Source organism: Bos taurus, chromosome 5 (genome assembly GCF_002263795.3).
Source record: "Bos taurus isolate L1 Dominette 01449 registration number 42190680 breed Hereford chromosome 5, ARS-UCD2.0, whole genome shotgun sequence".
NCBI classification, from domain to species: domain Eukaryota; kingdom Metazoa; phylum Chordata; class Mammalia; order Artiodactyla; family Bovidae; genus Bos; species Bos taurus.
The window spans coordinates 80065813-80087928 of NC_037332.1; the positions used below are offsets into that span (position 1 = coordinate 80065813).

General features: G+C 40.4%; 1 protein-coding gene across 2 annotated transcripts in view; it reads left to right on the plus strand.

Annotated features, from left to right (window-relative positions):
- Window positions 1–22116, plus strand: part of TMTC1 (transmembrane O-mannosyltransferase targeting cadherins 1) — a 311748-nt gene that overhangs the window by 258097 nt on the left and 31535 nt on the right. For both annotated transcript variants that reach the window (XM_059886525.1, NM_001192761.3), the window contains one exon: window positions 14091–14199. In XM_059886525.1, coding sequence (XP_059742508.1) covers window positions 14091–14199 — 109 coding nt within the window. The remainder of the gene's footprint in view (window positions 1–14090; window positions 14200–22116) is intronic.

Here is a 22116-nt window from a genome sequence, read left to right on the forward strand (position 1 = left end):
TGAGTCATGCTGTGATTACTAATGATGAGAGCATGAGTGAGTTGTTTTAAATCTATAGCATGGTTTGCAAGGAAGAGGGAAGGGTCCCTTTTCTCAGTCCTTTCTTTTGCTGTGATGGCTGCAGTAAACACTCCTGAGGCCAGAAAACAGTTGTGCACAGGAAGCGCTGTTGGGGAAAGCAAGCTTTCAAGAACCCCAGTTTTGTTTATATTCTCTTGAAAGTGTTGGATGGTCATCATTTTTTCCTTGCATAAGTATTTCTGACAGAATATAATTAAACAGGCCAGACCACTTTGTCAAGCATAGGAGTTTTCAGTGGTCTTACCTGTCCTGAAAATCATGTTCCCACTCCTTTAATTCTCACAATCTTTCCTGGCCTCACTTTCAATCTAGTGCTCTTTAACTCCTGTACTGGGAATAGGCTCGGAATAACTGTTGACTCATAGCTTAAAGAAGGTACAATTCAATGAAAACAATACTAGAAATGCAGGTGTTCACTGGAAATTCACTGGAAATAAAAATTGAGCAACTGTTTATCTCAAATTCAGTTGGAGATCAACTTTGCCTTCACATAGAGGTTAAATTCAGAATTTAATGTGGTAGAGATCCGCAAAAAATTTCAAATCTAAAAATGCTCTGTGTAGGCCTGGAAGAGAAATGCCAAGGATGGGACTGTGCATGCTGTCTGTGTCCCCTCTGGCCATGCTTGCCTATGACCTACAGTTCGGTCCTGGGAAGCACCTTGAGGAGGAGAAGGAGGCCTTTGAGACTCCCTCCCTTCTTGCTGACTTCTTACTAATTCTGCCAAACTCCCTGCCTCGTGCAGGGCCCACTCTGGTGCTTTCCTGCTGTGCTGCCTCTCTGCTGAGCAGCATTGTAGGGCTGTATGCCCTCAACCTTTCTGCCACCTCTCTTCTTCCAGGTAAAAAGAACGGTAACTAACACTTGAATGATAAATTACAGAGCACTTCCTCACATCTCATGTACCTGCCTACTAAGGGTTTCCCGAGGGCAGGTACCTTCACTCCCTCATTACCAACTGGGAGATGGTGAGGGACGTCACGTGCCATGAGCTGTGAAGCGAGACCTCCAGAGCCAGATACTTGCTTGCATCACATGGCTGCACTCTGCACTCTCCCCGCGCTCTCCTCAGGAATAGGAGCTGTAGAGCTTAGTGAGTTTGGATCTCTGCTTTACCACATAGTAGTGTGTGACCGTGGGAAAACAATTTGATCTTGCAATGGCTCCAGTTACTCATTTACAAAGTAAAAATAGGACTTCCCTGGTGGCTCAGATGGTAAAGAATCTGCCTGCAATGCAGGAGACCTGAGTTTGATCCCTGGGTCAGGATGATCCCCTGAAGAATGGAATGGCTACCCACTCCGGTGTTCTTATCTGGAGAATTACATGGCTGTAGCCTGGCAGGCTATAGTCCATGGGGTCGCAAAGAGTCAGACACGACTGAGCGACTAACACAAAGTAAAAATACTGCTAGTAACCAGGTCCTTCATGAGTACTAAACAAGAGAATGCATGCAAATACTTAATGTAGGACCTAACCCCCAATAAAGATAAAATAAGCCTTAGTTATTATTACTAGCCTAGGGATGTAATTTTTCACTTCAATTTGGAGCTCATATTCTTGGCTAAAATTAATAATAAATCAGAAGTAGGTGGTACATTTTCTGTTCCTGCTGTTGAACAGCTTTAGTCAATATTCCACTTCCTTGAGACTCACTTTCCTTCTTTTCAAAATAAGAGATGGGACCAGATGATTCTGTAAGGCTCTCTTGCTGCAAAAATCAGTGGTTTTCACTATGACTCCAAGTTTCTCATCTCTATACTGAAATGGAAATGGAAGATCAGAAAGGAATTTGAAAGTCCCTATTCCCTTCAGAGGCAATCCTGCCTTGGAGCAGCATTGCCCCTTTGCTGAGAGATTAGTGAGCCTTCAGGTAGAAATTCCAGATGCTTATTCAGCTGGAGAGGAAGGGAGGAGCACATGGAGCTAGCAGTTACCGCATCCTCCCACACGCTCCACGCTCTGGTAAGCACACCGTGCGTGCATGTTTATTCCACTCTTTAGAGGAACCCCGAGAGGTAGAGATAACTGTGCATCTTTCACAGATTTGGCCACTGAGGCTCATGGAGGTGTAACATCTAACCCAAGTCCTATAGCTGGTGAGAGCAGAGCCGGGATTTAGATAGCAATCCGCCTGAGCCTAAACCAGGGACATGCATTCAACTGTGTCATCCAGATGATCTGTTATCTATGGGGTAAATGAATCCTGCCTAAAGCAAGCTAGTCTCAGCTGCCTTATTTTCCAGGAACAAACCTGGGGACATTATTTCTCTGCTTTCCTTCAAATTGCTAAAGAGCTTAGCATCAGCATTTTGTTTGCTTCAAAGACATGCTACTTGAGACTGGCCCCACCCCTCAACCCACCTCTGTGTACTCATGGTACAGAACTGGCTTCACACATGCAGGAGCAAGGCCATCAGGAACAAGCTTCCTGCTGCCAGGGTTCAGGGCAGGGACCTCACCAAGCAGATAAAGAGCCAAAGGAGCATAAGAGGAGGAGACTTGGGAAGAACCTTTTCTCAGGACCCACTCCTACCAGCCCTGTGTGAGGTCTTTGTGTGAGCCCTGTTTCCATGTCTGTAGCTTGGTGACTAGACCATGTCAGAACTGTCCATCATTCCCTGCCTTGGCTTTCAGCTGGGGAGAAAAGTGTTAAAGACCACCCACACCACACAGGGTGGGCCCCCCTGTCACCTCCTAAACTATGGCTCCAGACACCTGACTCTGGTTCTGCAAACCCACTGCAAGCAGGAGGGAGACGTACAGGGGATCTACTCTCATAATTCTAACTATAGTGAGTATGGCTTTGAATTGAAAAAAAATTCATTCTTCACCACGAATATATATGAATCTGTCCTCCAGACTGTTCTCCTATGTGGCTTCCATAAAGAATGAAGCAGAAAAACTAGGGCAAGCACCCGTAAACTAGGTTTCCATTGCATCACCCAGTAAACTAGAACATAAAAGAGGCTACACAAGGTAGGATCCAGTTTTCTTCTTTACTTCTGTTAGGAAAGACAGTAGAGCCACAGAAAAATATGCACTCTGTAAAGACAGCCTTCTAGTCAGACATTCACAATTTGACTTTCACAGTTCAGTTTTTCAGAGGAGCTGGTAAAGATATGTCAGCTTCCTCTGCCCCTCCCTTAAAGTCACCATCTTTTCCCTTTGTGAGAGACACTGTTCCTGGATCCAACAGCAAAACACCCCAGCAAAGGAATGGTAGTTAAGAGACTGCCCAGCACTCCAGGTTCACACTGTGGTTAATAGGAAATTTTACTGCATGCAAGGGGATTGCCAAATCCATTTATTTCTGTTATTGCATTTCCTAAATTCTCCCCAAATGTCAATATTTTTTTCAAAGCAAGCATCTGCTTTCAGTTTAAATGCATGTGTCATGAGATTTTACACAGGATTTGAAAAAGTTTTCTAAATTGACAAACTTAACAGGTCCTTAATTACCACAGGAAAATGTGCTGAAGCCTTATTTGCTTTTGCTAAATATCTGTTACTGAGGCAGAGCGAATGTTGTTACTTAACACATGAGAAAAACAGTCCCACTGCTGTATAACCAAAGGGAAAATTCCCTGTGAAACTACAAATATTCAATGGCAAAATTTGCACATCATATGAACAAGATCTAATTTCTAGTTAATATTTCTCTTATGAAATCAGTGAGGAAGATGTTATTGGTCCCAGGATCCCCTTCTCAGGATTTTAGCCTTTTGGAAGTTCCTAAGGGAGACCTAAGAGAGGCATTTTGCTTGCAAAATATTAGGAAACTTTTACTGCTGTCGATACATATGTGGACAACACAGGAGCTAAAACTTGGACACACAAAAGAACTTGGCCACAGAGCTTCTATGAGCAAAACAGCTGCTCTTCCAATTGCAGTGTCACCCTCCAGGCACCCCATCTGCAGCCTCCCTATATCACTTGGCATCTGGAATGTTGCTCATCTGGGCAAATCAGCTTTTTGCTCTGATTGTTCCAGAAAATCTTATCTCTCCTTTTTCTAGCTTTCCTCATCCTGATACATGTAGCTTTATATTAAGGATCAACTGATCATTCAGATCCCACATAGTAAGCAGGACAGGGTTTTTAAATCATAGACTGAAGACCACCCTCAACAGAATCACCTGGGGGGCTTATTAAGATTCCTCAACCCTACCCCTGACCTACTGAATCTTAGGAGGCCTGGGATCCTTCCTTATACCAAACCCATATTGATTTTTTTTAAGGATTTTATGGAATTTGTTATAATACTGCTTTTTTGTTTTATATATATATATATATATATTTCTTTTTTGTGTGTGTGGGGATGCTGTGAGACATGTGGGATCCTACCTCCTTGGCCAGCGTTGGAGCCCGCACCCCCTGCATTCATTGGAAGACAAAATCTTAACCACTAGACCACCAGGAAAATCCTTTCCTATACTGATTCTTAAGCACTAAAGTTTGAGAACAGTTGATCTAAGGGAAAAGTGAAGACCGAATATTTTAGGTCCTACAGGATTATCAGTCTTTAGCTGGTGACTGTTTGACAGATGAGGATATTCGGGATGCAGACAGGAAATAATATTGCCTAACCCAGGAGCAGATTTACTTCTCCCTGGTTCTTCCACTTTTCTGGAGTTCTCTGATGGTTCCATCAGTACCTGCAGAAGCCTTCACAGAAGCTCTGACAGGCCTCACAGTGTGATATGAATTTCCACGTCAGTTGTTGTTGTTCAGTCACTAAGTCGTGTACAACTCTTTGCGACCCCATGTACTACAGCCACCAGGCTTCTCTGTCCTCCACTATCTCCCAGAGTTTGTTCAAACTTATGTCCATTGAGTTGTTCATGCCATCCAACCATCTCATTCTCTGTTGCCCCTTTCTCCTCCTGCCCTCAGGATAAAGAAGTGTGCCCATGCCTAATTAGATGGGGGATGTACTGAGGTTTCATTTTGTCATTTTATTCACCTGTTATGAAAAGCTCAGTTCAGTCGCTCAGTTGTGTCCGACTCTTTGTGACCCCATGAATTGCAGCACGCCAGGCCTCCCTGTCCATCACCAACTCCCAGAGTTCACTCAGACTCACGTCCATTGAGTTGGTGATGCCATCCAGCCATCTCATCCTCTGTCGTCCCCTTCTTTTCCTGCCCCCAATCCCTCCCAGCATCAGAGTCTTTTCCAATGAGTCAACTCTTCGCATGAGGTGGCCAAAGTACTGGAGTTTCAGCTTCAGCATCAGTCCTTCCAATGAACATTCAGGATTGATTTCCTTTAGGACTGACAGGTTGGATATCCTTGCAGTCCAAGAGACTCTCAAGAGTCTTCTCCAACACCACAGTTCAAAAGCATCAATTCTTCAGTGCTCAGTTTTCTTTATAGTCTGATTCTCACATCCATACATGACCACTGGAAAAACCATAGCCTTGACTAGACGGACCTTTGTTGGCAAAGTAATGTCTCTGCTTTTCAATATGCTATCTAGGTTGGTCATAACTTTCCTTCCAAGGAGTAAGTGTCTTTTAATTTCATGGCTGCAATCACCATCTGCAGTGATTTTGGAGACCAAAAAAAAATAAAGTCTGACACTGTTTCCCCATCTATTTACTTAAAGCATTTTCTCTGAAATTCAGAAAAACAGCCTGTGGACTTGCTTGGTTGTTGAGAGGAAATACGCATCCTTGGTGAATCATATGCTTGGTGAAAATGTTACTTTCATATTTTCCACCTTTTGAATTGACTTGTCAATTCCATCTAAAGGGCTAACAGAGCATTCCTATATAGATGGAGGCTTACATTGATAATGGGCTTTGGATTTCCCTAAATTGCCTATTATAGAGCCAAAAGAATGCATTAGGGAGTTTTAATACTGTCGAATGCTGTCCCAGAGGTGATCTGTACTGTCAGAATACATAGGTAATTCCCTTTATTAAGCATTTTGTAATGTCTATTTGAAATTTTCTGCCTCTCTTGTTATTCGTTTTTACATGGAAATAACTACTTAAACCTTTCTTTTCTAAGAAGCTTTCCTGGCATGACTGAAAAAGAGGCTTAAAATTGCTCCCGATTCTTTCTTGCCTAAATATTCACCTTTAGACATCACCCCTGCAAAATGAAGACCCACTCCTTTGTGTGGCTCCAACATCAGCTGAGGGGATTCTGAACTATCAGCCTGCCATTTAGGCCTTCTCAGCTTGGCATTTGCCTAAGAATGAGGTTTCCAGGGGTTTTGACTGCTTCAGTTACTGGGTTATTTTACATTCAGTGCAGCGCTATTCATTTGTGTACTTAGTGACAATTTTATACTAAAAATCCTTTGTGATATCAGACCAGACACAGGAAAAATTACTCTACCATCTAACTTTAATTTCTTATGAGTAGTTTGAAATGTGACAGTAAAGCTGTTTGGTGGCATTTCAGGGGAGGGAGAGGGGAGGCTCTGAAGAGCTCTGGCACCATAGTCCTTCATGTCTCAGCCAAGAAAGAATTCACCATGAGGCAAAGGAATAGATAAATGATTTATTAGAATAGGACGCTTGGGAGGCTTACAAGCAGGCTGGTGAGAGAGTGCCACACCTGAGAACTTAGTGGACTACAATTTTTTAATCAAAGAAAAAGTGGAGAGGTGGAGAAGACCTTCTTTGACTTTCTTGAGTCGACATCATGCTTCCATCATCATCTCCTCTCCCAGCTTGAGCAGGGAAGTTTTCTTGTCCCTATACGGTCAAAAAAGATCCACATATTATTGTTTTTTTTTATTTTTTTAATGTATGCAGGGAGTGTGTCCTAGAGATTATTAACTTGCTGAGTTCACTGGGCAGGATGTAGGTCTCATGCCGCCATTGTTTTGTTGTTTGGGGGCATGTCTCGTGCTTCGGTTGCATGGTTTTATTGCTAAGCAAGCCTGCTTGGTTTTGTTGTTAAGTGAACCTGCTTTCTTGAGTAATCATTAATTTACAGGGGTCTCACATATTTTTTTCTACTTACAATCCCCTAGTAGGATTAACTATTTTTAATCACCTACTTTGACCCTTTACTCTCTCCCTATCAGAAGTATATTACTTTGGAAGGAATTTCAAAAGCACTGCATTCTCCTTAGTTTCAGAAACTAATTTTTAAAGACAGAATATAAGTTTAATGGACACAGGGCAATCAGACAGTTGCCTACGAAAGCAGTAATATTGGAGGTAGAGTCAGAACCAAGTCATTCTGGTTTTTGAGTCTGTGCTTTTAGCTACTATGCAGAGAAGCTGCTTAGCATTGCCTGGTAAATAAGAAGTGCTCAATAAATGGAAGCTATATTGTAATTTTCTTATGAGTCTAAGGCTTGGGGTGCTTCTTTGTTCCTAGGATCACTCCTATAATATTGAAAGGGCTGTAGAAACAGAGATATAAAATAATTATATCACTCACCTCTGTTATTTTTTTTAAAGCTTAATTGGGAAGACTTATAAAGATCTAGGAATGAAGAAAATAGTAAAAACATGGTTTAAAAAATAACTTAGTAATTATTGGATTTCTGTTTGTACAGATTACCTTACTAGTCTCTGGGATGAAAGAAGTAACTAAAATTAATAAGACATGGGTCCTGCCTATGAAGGAGCTTACAGTCTAATAATGGTCACAGACAGAGAGTGACAGAAGGATGCAGAAATGCCAATCATGGCCCAGTGATGGAACATGCTAAATTTGAAGTTCCAAGTTGAATCCTAGTGTTATAGTAGCTGTGTGCTAAGAGCAAATCCTGTGAGCACTCCAAATCTCAGGGTTTTTAAAAATTTTTGTTGGTCTGGTGGTTACTAGTATTGTTTTCTAAATCTTTAAAATGGAAATAATTATGCATAATTCAAAATGCTTAATAGGAATTAAATGATGCAAAGGAATCACTTACTCTGTCTTTAGCAGTGAATAAATGTTCAGCAAAGAGCTACTGTGAAACATGAAGCTTTGAAAACTTGACTGTGTGGAGCACTCACTGACAGACTCGCACCCTCCTGCTGGAGGCAGTGGGGGTACCCTTTAGGTGCAGTGCCAGGATCTTGAGAAGCAAAGTAGGCTCAAGCCTAGTTGCTCTTCAGAATGTTGAACTGAAGAACAAGGGGGCAGTTGCCCCTTTGGAGGCCAGAGCCAGGCTTTTATTCCCCTACTATCTTTTTTTCTTAATGGAGACTCAAAATAAAGTGAAAATTTAAGAAAGGTAGCATATATATGGTCTGTGATTGTGTTACATGGTTAGGAGATCTGATGAGAGGATAATCAGAGCTAGTAAGAGCACTACAATCTCAGAACACTAAGGTCTCTTATGAGTACACCAAGTGATTTTAACATACAGTGAGGGCAGAGATGTGCTGGAGTTGTGATCTTTTAGGTTCTGTAGGATAGATGTCAAAGGTCACTCAGTCTGGCTGGACTCATACCCACTAGTCCACTCCACTGCGTATGTTTGTAATGGTGCTTAGAATCATATTATAGGGGGTTTTAAACTAAGAGTCTGCGAGTAGTAGGGAATTAATGAAGATTTTTTTTATATAAGGCAATGTGTTGAGAGCAATACTCTAGGGGAAAAAAAAAGTATCATTTAGTTGTCTGTATATAGTAGAAGGAGGGCAAAGAGGGAACTAGAAGTAGGGTATGAAATAAAGTGTTAGCAAGTAAAACTGAGTAAGATGCACTCCAAGCTGGAATAATAATCCAATAGAATTATAGGAATATCATCCTTGTTTTTTTTAATATAGGATAATTAACAAAGAAACATGGGCCATACATAATGCAGATATGAAAAGGATGCTATTGAATTCAGAAACAGGTTGAAACAGAGTTTAATTCTCATATAGTAATTACATACTATATGACAAGGAAGGTTCTACTTAGGTGATTATTTGCTATAAGTTAATGTGGAATGAACCAGGGCAAAGGCTAATACAGTTCTGCCAAGACAACGCACTGGTCATAGCAAACACCCTCTTCCAACAACACAAGAGAAGACTCTACACATGGACATCACCAGATGTTCAACACCGAAATCAGATTGATTATATTATTTGCAGCCAAAGATGGAGAAGCTCTATACAGTCAGCAAACACAAGACCAGGAGCTGACTGTGGCTCAGATCATGAACTCCTTATTGCCAAATTCAGACCAAAATTGAAGAAAGTGGAGAAAACCACTAGACCATTCAGGTATGACCTAAATCAAATCCCTTATGACAATACAGTGGAAGTGAGAAATAGATTTATGGGAGTAGATCTGATAGACAGACTGCCTGATGAACTATGGATGGAGGTTCGTGACATTGTACAGGAGACAGGGATCAAGACCATCCCCTAGAAAAAGAAATGCAAAATGGCTGTCTGAAGAGGCCTTACAAAGAGCTGTGAAAAGAAGAGAAGCGAAAAGCAAAGGAGAAAAGAAAAGATATACGCATTTGAATGCAGAGTTCCAAAGAATAGCAAGGAGAGATAAGAAAGCCTTCCTCAGCAATTAAAGCAAAGAAATAGAGGAAAACAATAGAATGGGAAAGACTAGAGATCTCTTCAAGGAAATCAGAGATACCAAAGGAACATTTCATGCAAAGATGAGCTCAATAAAGGACACAAATGGTAGGGACCTAACAGAAGCACAAGATATTAAGAAGAGGTGGCAAGAATACACAGAAGAACTGAACAAAAAAGATCTTCATGACCCAGATAATCATGATGGTGTGATCATTGATCTAGAGCCAGACATCCTGGAATGTGAAGTCAAGTGGGCCTTAGAAAGCATCACTATGAACAAAGCTAGTGGAGGTGATGGAATTCCAGTTGAGCTATTTCAAATCCTGAAAGATGATGCTGTGAAAGTGCTGCACTCAATATGCCTGCAAATTTGGAAACCTCAGCAGTGGCCACAGGACTGGAAAAGGTCAGTTTTCATTCCAATCCCAAAGAAAGGCAATGCCAAAGAATGCTCAAACTACCGCACAACTGCACTCATCTCACACGCTAGTAAAGTAATGCTCAAAATTCTCCAAGCCAGGCTTCAGCAATACATGAACCATGAACTTCCAGATGTTCAAGCTGGTTTTAGAAAAGGCAGAGGAACCAGAGATCAAATTGCCAACATCCGCTGGATCATGGAAAAAGCAAGAGAGTTCCAGAAAAACATCTATTTCCACTTTATTGACTATGCCAAAGCCTTTGACTGTGTGGATCACAATAAACTGTGGAAAATTCTGAAAGAGATGGGAATACCAGACCACCTGACCTGCCTCTTGAGAAACCTGTATGCAGGTCAGGAAGCAACAGTTAGAACTGGACATGGAACCACAGCTTGATTCCAAATAAGAAAAGGAGTTCGTCAAGGCTGTATATGGTCGCCCTGCTTATTTAACTTATATGCAGAGTACATCATGAGAAATGCTGGACTGGATGAAGCGTAAGTTGGAATCAAGATTGCCGGGAGAAATATCAATAACCTCAGATATGCAGATGACACCACCCTTATGGCAGAAAGTAAAAAAGAACTAAATAGCTTCTTGATGAAAGTGAAAGAGGAGAGTGAAAAAGTTGGCTTAAAGCTCAACATTCAGAAAATTAAGATCATGGCATCTGGTCCCATCACTTCATGGCAAATAGATGGGGAAACGTTGGGAACAGTGACTGACTTTATTTTGGGGGGCTCCAAAATCACTGCAGATAGTGATTGCAGCCATGAAATTAAAAGACACTTGCTCCTTGGAAGGAAAGTTATGACCAACCTGGACAGCATATTAAAAAGCAGAAACATTACTTTGTCAACAAAGGTCCATGTAGTCAAGTCTATGGTTTTTCCAGTGGTCATGTATGGATGTGAGAGTTGGACTATAAAGAAAGCTGAGTGCTGAAGAATCGATGCTTTTGAACTGTGGTGTTGGAGAAGACTCTTGAGAGTCCCTTGGACTGCAAGGAGATCCAACCAGTCCATCCTTAAGGAGATCAGCCTTGAGTGTTCATTTTAAGGACTGGTGTTGAAGCTGAAAGTCCAGTACTTTGGCCACCTGATGTGAAGAGCTGACTCACTTGAGAAAACCCTGATGCTGGGAAAGATTGAGGGCAGGAGGAGAAGGGGACGACAGAGGATGAGATGCTTGGATGGCATCACCAACTCAATGGACATGGGTTTGGGTGAACTCCAGTAGTTGGTGATGGACAGGGAGGCCTGGCGTGCTGTGGTCATGGGGTCGCGAAGAGTCGGACATGACTGAGCGACTGAACTGAAATGAACTGAATGTTTCAAAAGCACACCAGTTTCATAACTCCTACCAAAGGGTGAACAAGAAAGATCTACAGGAGAAATATATCTTTCCTACTAGTCCTCTCCCTTTCAGAAACATAAACAACAGCAACAGAATTACCACTTACCAATTTCTTGGACTTTCTTTAAAAACTTTTATAATTATCTATCAACTTGTCATGTGCCTGACCCCTGCTGGGAACTAAGGACTGTCAGAGGCTCCCAGGGAAAATAGAGTCCTCCAGGAATGCAGAGCCAAGACGAAGAGTCTCCTCTGCCCCAGTCTTTGTATCTTGTAATATTTACACACCACATGAAATTAGAGGATGATGTGTTTTCTTAAAAATTTATCAGTCAGTCCCTGCAGAGATGAACAGAGGTACAGTTTTTCATAAAGAATTCAAAGTTCCCTGTGAATAATTTTGATGCTAACTTTTTCAATATGTCACATGAATGTGAATGGACAACCTCAAGTATTTAGATTCATGGACTGCACATGGTAATTAATCTCACTGAGTTTATATACAAAAGGTTAAGCTGTCATTCTAATTGATGTGAGTCATAACAAATGCAAGTCATTAAATCTTTGCTGTCAAATTGTTGTGGCTTTTTCTTTGCTGATTTTAAAGAATATCCGAGCTAAATTATGTCCTGAGGGGCTTGATTTTCAGCCTTAATTTTCTAAATCCGTATCTTCCTTTGGATTTTGGGGAAATTTCCAAATTAATGTTAATAAAGATTCACAAAATCCTTGGAGGAAGAGTTCTTCTAACCATGAAATCAATACTTAAATTACCAGGATTAAAAATATGTTTTCATTTAAAAACATGTGCCCATGGAAGAATTACTTGGAAGTTTATTTTAGAAGAGAAACCCAAGTGTATGTGAACATAGTGAGCTTCCATAGAGTCTTATAGACTCTCTTTGAATGTTTAACGACTAAATGAATGGATCAACAAGAAAACAACTTAGTGCTTTAAGAGCTGTAATGCAGATTTGTTAAACTATGCATCTTTAAAGCCCCATCCCAAGGATGAGCCACTTAAGGAGGCAGGTGTTACACCTTGATATCAAGAGGAGCCCAGTAGGAGTTAGCTAGATCCCAAAAAGGAGAGGATAGCATGGACAGGCACATCCCCTGGGAAACAGCTACAATTTATGGTGATAAATGTTTGCTCAACCGAATGGTAGTAAACACAGTATCTGTGCTGGAAACATGGCTTTTTTCCCAAGGTCTGTGATAGAAAACAGCCTTGTAGCATGCTACTTTTAGCACTTGGAACTCAAACGTATGGAGTCAGTACTGGGTTTCCCCTATAGATCTTCATCCTATAGAGCCTGAAGCCCTGCATAGACGTTTTGTGGCAGGAGTTACTCTCAGGTGCCTTTGATAATTCAGGGAGCAGTGCTGCTGAAATCTCAGTGTGTGTACAAATTACCTGAGAATCTTTTTTGAATGAAGGGTATGAATTTTTTACCTCCTATTGGGGCCTGAGACTCTGCATTGCTAACCAGAGGCTAGGTGATGTCGAAGATACTGATCCATGGATCACACTTTGAGCATCAAGGTCATAAGAGGTGGATTTTAAGCAATTAGAGTAAGCAGATACGGTATGAGGGAAGAGCACTGGTGCTTGACTCAGAGTCCTAGTTATGTGAACATGATAAGTCACTTAACTTCTCTGAATCCAAATTTTCAGATTAGAAAAATGAGTATGATAAAACAATAATACTTGCTGCATGAGATTGTTGTGAGAATTAATGTTATGTGAAAACTGACCAGAGCATTTGGTATATATTCATTGCTGAATAAATGATTGTTGATCCTATATAGTAAAAACATAAGCATACAATTCAGCGTTGGTAACTGATAAAGTTGAGGGGCCCTTAGGCTACGTGCCCTTCATAGTTCTAAGGGTTCTATTCTTTATTCCACCTCTGTTGTCAGTTACAGTGTCTAGAGTTTAGCAAGTGGTCAGGGTTTGTGGCATTGCATTGATGGCAGCGTTGATCACTGCCGGTGTACATTTTTGGCTTCTAAGACACTGATATCATACTAATGACCCAGTGTTTTCCCATAGCACTAACAGAAAAGAGAACTTTCACCCAAAATAATAACTTTCAGGCCTTGAGTCCTCTTTGAATGAAAAATGTAATCACTGGGAGAAAACTAAAATAAAGAAGACCATCAGACCAATTTTCAATAAAAATATGAGGATAAAATAGCTGGTCATTCTTTGCCAGCCAGTATCTCATAATTTCACAAATTATGTATAAGAGCTATCTCTCTTAGATAGAAAAGCAAAGATGGACATGGGCAGTTTGGCTGGCTTGCTTCTATTAAGAGCCCAGCCTGTAATGGTGTAGCTAGTATGAGAGGGGCTCGAACCATCCTCCACGTTATAAGTGGCTCCCGTGCCGCCCAGGTCATGTGCCCAAAATTGCTCCTCTGAAGGTTGAACTTTCTATTTAAACAACTTATAAAATTTTAAATAGAATTCTCAAAAAGTGCATAGCAGGAAATGGAAGGTAGAGAAATCAGTGAATAATCTGCAGCATCATTTACATCTTAACATCTCTTTCCACTGAGAATTCAGAGACAGAAACTTGTTAGCACCTGGAGGAAGTCTAGTTTAATTTATTTGCAGTAAAATCCAGAGTGAATCCGTTAATCTTTGTTAAAAGAAATGAGATTTTCAAGTCTAATCAGAGGATTTCAAGTTTTATTAAAAGATATCCTTTTTTCCTCTCTTATAATCCATAGGTCTCAGGAGAAAAAGGAAGAGGCTATCACCTTACTGAAGGATTCCATTAAATATGGTCCAGAGTTTGCAGATGCATATTCAAGCTTAGCTTCATTATTGGCTGAGCAGGTAATTGTTTCCATTTAGTTTCATATAATATCTTCTTAACTGTTTCTGTTGAATGTATAAATTAATGTTATAATACACAGATTTTTTTATATCATTTAACTTGTAAGTTCATGCTGCTGCTACTACTGCTGCTAAGTCGCTTCAGTCGTGTCCGACTCGTGTGCGACCCCATAGACGGCAGCCCACCCAGCTCCCCCATCCCTGGGATTCTCCAGGCAAGAACACTGGAGTGGGTTGCCATTTCCTTCTCCATTGCGTGAAAGTGAAAAGTGAAAGTGAAGTCGCTCAGTCTCGTCTGACTCGTAGCGACCCCATGGACTGCAGCCTACCAGGCTCCTCCATCCATGGAATTTTCTAGGCAAGAGTACTGGAGTGGCTTGCCATAATGGACAACTAATTTGTATGTCAGTTTTCCTCTTGATAGAAATCACAAATCTAGGTTTCTCACTCCAGTATTCTTTGTGCACGTATGGGGTCTCTAGACTAAAATGGTCCATTATAAACCACTACTAAATTCTCTATCACTTTGGGACAAAATCCGTCATGAACAGTACGTGATATTTGCTTGTTCAATTACTACTCATTTATATTTTTCTGGGGAATTGCTAATGGACTAAGATCTCTGAACTCAATATGGAAACAATTAGCAATAATCTTATAGATCCTATGTCTTAATACCTATCAGAAGATCACAGAGTCTCATAGGACAGGCTCCTAAGAGAGAACATTTTTCATGGCATAAAATGGAGAAGTATTTTGATTTCCCTCCTTTTCGCTGTATCTAAAATTCCCAGGTGGCTCAGTGGTGAAAGAATCCACCTGCCAATGCAAGAGGCGTGGGTTCAATCCCTGGGTGAGGAAGATCCCCTGGAGAAGGAAATGGCAACCCACTCCAGTATTCTTGGCTGGGAAATCCATGGACAGAGGAGCCTGGCGGGCTGCAGTCCAAGGGGTTGCAAAGAGTCAGACACGACTCACTATGCATGCAGGCTCCTGGCTGCAAACCATTGGATCCCATGTTTCAGTGTCCTGGATGCATGCCCCATGCTGTGGGAAAACAAATAGAAATTGTCTTCTCTAAACTGATGATAGAGTTTTGTTGACACACATAAGTGCCCTCAATAGAAGGTAGATTCTGCTATTATACAATTTCCAGAGTGTCTTTAAGATTAAACTCAAACTCAACACCTTTGAAAGATGCCCTCCAGCATTGACTTAAATGTAATGAATGATTTGATGTTGTCAGGTACACAGGGGTGCAGTTTGCATTTGAAAAACCTTGGAGATTTCACCAGGAAACAAAATTAGGACATTCAGTGGCTATTTAAATGTCACAAGTGATAAATCTAGTTGTCTTGCTCTGCTAGTCTCCATATAGTGTAGGTGGGCTTTAGACAAAGGCCTGTGTCTGTCGTGAGAGATTTTAATGCATGTTTTAACACAAAGTTTAAGCTAAAATGATGATGCTCATGTATTATGGTAGACATGGCAGTCCTCAGCTGCCTTGGTTTGTGTTGAAGCAGACACAGTAGGAGTTTTCTGGAGAAAAGATTCCATCATTATTCCCTTTTCTCACTTCATCCTGGCTCCTTCATTTTCATGGAAGACCTTCCCCTGCCTCTGCCTGGCTGGTGGCTTGCAGCTAATCAGACAAGCCACACACAGTTGTGGCCTTTGCACTAACTGTGCCCTTTCTCCCAGCACTGTTCTCCCAGACATCTTAGAGTTTCTTTCCTCATCTTGTGCTGGTTTCTGCCCAAACATTTCTGTATGGAAGGGCTATCTATGATTACCCTTTCGAAACAACTCCTTCACTGCCCCACACGTTCTTTGATTTCTCTCTGAAGCATTCATCAGCATCTAACATACATTTATTTATGTCTGTGATCTTCCTCCCACCATTAGAATATTTCTGTGAGCCAATCTCCATGAGAATGGCTGTCTTTTTTATTCATGACTTTCCTCCCTTGTCTGTCACATTATATGCAGTCAGTAAATACTGAGTGAATGAAAAGTGAAAGTCACTCTGACATGTCTAACTCTTTGTGATCCCATGGACTATACAATCCACGGAATTCTTCAGGCCAGAATACTGGAGTGGGTAGCCTTTCCCTTCTCCAGGGGATTTTCCCAACCCAGGGATTGAACCCAGGTCTCCCACATTGTGGGCAGATTCTTTACCAGCTGAGCCGCAAGATGAATGGATAAGATCTGAAGACCATGTAACCCTTCCAGTCCAGCACATGACCAAGGTTTTACTCATCTTGAAAGTAAAAGATGAGTAAAAAGATGAGTAAAAGATGCTGGGCATGTGGGCAGTGTTTCATGTAACAAACTGTGCCTCAGGGTCGTGCTCTTGGGCTGCAGTGAGGGACAGTGTGAGAACAGCCAGGTGAAGTTACTCCTTCCAGCTGCAGACCAGGGTTGGGTTGAGGGCAGCACTTGCTACATTGTTCAGTGGCTTCTGGATGAGGACTCAAGGGAAAATTTCTCTCATGGCTCAATATTAGATTTCTCCTGAACTACAAGTTTTTTGCTTTATTTTTTAATCTAACGCATGAAAAATCTTACAAATGCTAAGAAAATCAATTCTAGCTTTGTCTCCATTGGCCCCACCCCCCAAATAACTGCCATCTTGACAGGATAGGCTACTTTTCTGTGTGTACTGCTTTTACTGGGTTTATCATTTTCCTTAACAATTTGTTTTATTCAATTTGTGTTCTCTATGTTTGAAAGCTGCTTCAATTCTCTGTAAATGAATAAAGCACTGCATTAAAATCAGGCTTTCCTAGTAGCTCAGTTGGTAAAGAATCTGCCTGCAATGCAGGAGACCTGTTTCGATTGCTGGGTTGGGAAGATCCCCTGGAGAAGGGATAGGCTACCCACTCTAGTATTCTTGGGCTTCCTTTGTGGCTCAGCTGGTAAAGAATCTGCCTGTAATGCAGGAGACCTGGGTTCGATCCCTGGGTTGGGAAGATCCCCTGGAGAAGGGAAAGGCTACCCACTCCAGTATTCTGGAGTGGAGAATTTCAAGGACTGTATAGTCCATGGGGTCACAAAGAGTTAGACACGACTGAACAACTTTCACTTTCAAGATCAGTCACATCTTTTTTTTCTTCACAACTTGCCAGGACATACAATAAACATTTAATTGTTCTTCTTGATGAAAATTACCCTGAAGGTAAAAGACAATGTCACTCACTCAACTAATACCAGTGATAACAAGGTATGTTGTTTTAGGGGGAGCTCTTTACCGACACTGACACAGTTCCATCTCCCTGTAATGCCATCTTTTCTTTCTCTCTTTCTAAATCATCCCCACTTTTCAAGATTCAATTCAACTTTCACTTCCTCCCCCAACACTCACCCACCTCCCCATCTCATGGGGAGTTAGATTTCCTTAGAGCTTTTATGAAATCTTTAGGAACATGCATCAACTCACAAACCAATCACATATTTTTATTTCTTGAACTAATGTCTGAACTATATAATGTAAACAGTTTATCAGGTTTATTTTTCCTCGCAAGACTGCAAGTTTCTTTAAGAAAAGCCATGTCTTTGTATGCATATTGCTTTTCTAGGGCTCAGGGTGCTTCACTGTATAAGGCAAGCCAGGCAAGCATACATGCGGCATCTCTGGACTTAATGCACTTCAGGGTCAGTTCCTCAAATTAGGAGAATTTGACAGTGAACCAGGTGGCCTATTCTAGACCCCACTTCCTAGTAACACCTGTGCAAACTTGAGTGAGAAGTGTTCCACCTCTCTGGGCCTCAGTTTCCAAATCTAAAATTGATAACTACTCTAAATTACCTTCCCTAACTCTTATGGCTCTAACATTTTAAGAGCGTCTAAAAGTACCTCCTTTAAAGTCAACTAAGTGCTAATGAGTTTTTTCATGAATAACTTAAGGTTTCACTTCAATTAGTGCTATTGTTTCTATATAAATAAAGCATTAACATGTTAATATTGTGAAAAGCGATTTGCCTTAGTAAATTCCAAAAGTTTCAAGTTGTATTCCTTTTGTAAATTGATGAACTCCAAGTTCATGAAAAGTTACTTTATTAAAAATGATGACAATGTTTGGTGACACTGAAATTTTAGTTCATTCATCAATATCTTACTATTAACAAATTTTATAGACATATATATCTATAAAACATAGTATTAATATATATGTTTAAAAAGGGCAACATATATACATTTTCCCAGTTACGTTTTAAAAGTGTCAGATGCCTTATTTAAAATCAATTATGTGGTAAATTCAATTTTTGAGAACCATAATGGCAAATTGATATAACATTATTGTATGCCACATAAAGTTATAAACAAGTTTTAAGAAAAAACAAATTATGACTATGACCACGACCTTTCCTTACATACAAAGATCACATCTTTTGCCAGCCTTTCTTATTCTCGATTCAAATGTAGAATATTATGAACTTGAAGAATGTAATTGAAAGATTGAAAGGTTCTTCTGCTCCTTTGGGCAATTGATTTTAACATCAGAGAGAGCTCATGAGAGAGTAGCTGTTGGGCATAACTTAGGATTGCTTTCGCTCTCTTTCAGCATCTTATCTTCATGCTTTGAATTATTTAATAAAAGAATGCTTCAGATGCACAAGCACCAAGCTCATATCCTTGTTAGCAAATAAATTCATTTCTTAATAGCACAACTTTATTTATCAGCCTTCAAGAAAGCAAACCATAGTCAATCTGTAACACACCAGTAACCCTTCCGTCACTTTACTGGTCATCTTCCAGGACCACCATATATGCACGTGCCCAGCCCATGTTCATTGTGGTTGTGGTGGCCCACAATGTTAGAGAACCCTTTCCTGTATGGAGTTGAAATCAACAGTCCTGTGATTTGCTTCCTCTGGGCTGGGCCCAAGTGATAGCTTATTGAGCCCAGTTTTTAGATTTTGGGATTTTTTAATTTATATATTCTTAATTGGAAGGTAATTGCTTTACAATATTGTGTTGATTTCTGCCATACATCAGCATAATCCAATCATAGGTACACATGTATCCCCTCCCTCTTGAACCTCATTAGAACTGACCCATCCACTTCATTAGAACTGACTCAAATGCATTCAATGTCATGGCTGAGTAATATTCTATGGTTTATGAGCACAACCGCCTTGTCATTTTTCTGAACAACTCTTTTCTATACTAAACTTGTTTCTAGTTTACTCTGATTTCTAAATACTTTCCTTCTGGTCATGTGCTTTACGTAGGCTCTGGATTGTCCATTTTCTCTATGACAAAATGGCTCCCAAATGGAACTGGTTTCTTAAATTATAGTTTGGTAATTTCAGGAGGATAAGAAATACTTTCCTGGCTTGAGACTATGTTTCTATTACATAAAACCCTAAAATTAATGATATTAACTGTTTCAGACTTTGTCTGAAACTAACACTTTGCTCCTTATTCTGTTGGAACTTGAAGGTAGCAAGTAAGTCTATTTGGGCATAATAGAGAATTTGAGAAAGGAAATCTGTAAAGTAGGCCAATAATTTGAAAACACTTTATATGAAGGAGCACATTAAGGCCCATGGTGAAGCACAGATTTGAAAGTGATATATAATAGGAAGAAAGTTAGGCGTCTGAAGAAAGTGTTTTAAACATTGTAGAAATATGGCAGTATTTTGGAGAAGGCTTGTAAATGCATAGTTGAGAGCCATGTTTCAGGAAGATAGTGTGGGAATGGATAGACTCTATTGTGGAAGAAGAATCCTTTTGTACTTAGAAACTGTGTGCATGTGAAGGCTGAAAGAGAAAAATATTAGAAAATTAAAAACTCCAGAGCAGAGCATCTAAAGGACTTAGGAGATATATGGCCAATGAGAGCTGTGGGGAAGCCAAGGATAAGCAAGATTTCAGAAACAGAAGAAATAAAATTACACTAATAGTATAAAAATCTAATGGAAAACATGGAAAGATCAAAGAAAATAAAGTTCACCTTTCACCCATAATATCTGGAAACAACAAACATTACCATTTTTAATATACTGTAGTTCTTCTTAATATACCTATTTTTCCAGTGGAGGTATAACTGAGATATCGGGGGTCTCCCAGGTGACAGGTGACACTAGTGCTAAAGAACCCCCCTGCAGGAGAGTAAGAAACACGGTTCACTCCCTGGGTTGGGAAGATCCCCTGAAGGAGGGTACGGCAACCCACTCCAATATTCTTTTTTATTTAAACCTTTAACTGCAGTTGTTTTCTTTTTTTGTTAAATTTATTTTTAATTGAAGAATAATTGCTATACAGTATTGTGTTGGTTTCTGCCAAACATCAACATGAATCAATCATAGGTACACCTATGTCCCCTCTCTCTTGCACACCCATCCCACCCCTCTAGGTTGTTACATAGCAGTTTGCCACGCCAGTATTCTTGCCTGGAGAAATCCACGGACAGAGGAGTATAGTGGGCTACAGTCCATAGGGTTGCAAAGAGTTGGACATAGCTAAAGTGACTTAGCATGCATGCATGCATGCATAATTAACATATTTGTTTCAGATATGCAATATAAGGAATGACACAATATTTGTATATCTTGCAAAATGATTATCACAATAAGTTCAGCACCATACATAGTTATAAAATTTTTTGTGTGTGATAAGAACTTTTAAGATTTACTCTTCAATGCAAAGACAGTGTTATTAAGTACGGTCACCATACTATACATTACATCCCTAGGACTTAATCACCTTATAAGTGAAAGTTTGTGTCTTTTGACCCCCTTCACAGATTTTATCCACCCCTTTCCCCTGCCTCTAGGAATGTATTCTCTGTGTTTATGATCTTGGTGGTCTGGGTTTTTGTTTTTTTTTACATTTTTAATTGAAATATAGTTGATATATGATATTATTGGGCTTTTATGGTAGCTCAGTTGGTAAAGTTTGATTCCTGGGTTGGGAAGATCCACTGGTGAAGGGATAAGCTACCCACTCCAGTATTCTTGGGCTTCCCTGATGGCTCAGATGGCAAAGAATCTGCCTGTAATGCAGGAGACCTGGATTCTATTCCTGGGTTGGGAAGATCTCCTGGAGGAGGGAACAGCTGCCCACACCAGTATTCTTGCCTGGAGAATTCCATGGACAGAGGAGCCTGGCAGGCTACAGTCCATGGGGTTGCAAAGACCCCTTTCTCCTGCCTCTGGGAATTTATTTTCTGTGTCTATGATCTTGGTGGGCCATGTTTTGTTTTGTTTTTTACATTTTTTAATTGAAATATAGTTGATCTTTGATATTATATGTTACAGGTGTACAATATACTGATTCACAGTTCTAAATATCATGCTGTATTTATAGTTATTATAAAAATTGGCTGTATTCCCTGTATTGTAGAATATATCCTTGTAACTCATTTCATACATAATAGTTTGCATGTCTTAATCCCCTGCCCCTATATTGCCCATCCCCACTTCTTTCTCCCTACTGATAACCACGGGTTTGTTCTATCTATGAGTCTGTTTCACTTTTGTTATATTCACTAGTTTGTTGCATTTTTTAAATTCCACATATGAAAGTGAAGTGAAAGTGTTAATCACTCAGTCGTGTCCGACTCTATGCAACCCCAAAAACGGCAGCCCACCAGGCTCCCCCGTCCCTGGGATTCTCCAGGCAAGAACACTGGAGTGGGTTGCCATTTCCTCTCCAGTATATGAAAGTGAAAAGTGAAAGTGGAGTCTCTCAGTCATGTCCGACTCTTAGCGACCCCATGGACTGCAGCCTACCAGGCTTCTCTGTCCATGGTATTTTCCAGGCAAGAGTACCGGAGTGGGGTGCCATTGCCTTCTCCTAGGGAAGCCCAATTCCACATATAAGTGATATCATATAGTATTTGTCTTTCTCTGATTTATTTCACTTAACATAATACCCTCTATGTTGTTGCAAATGGCAAAATTTCA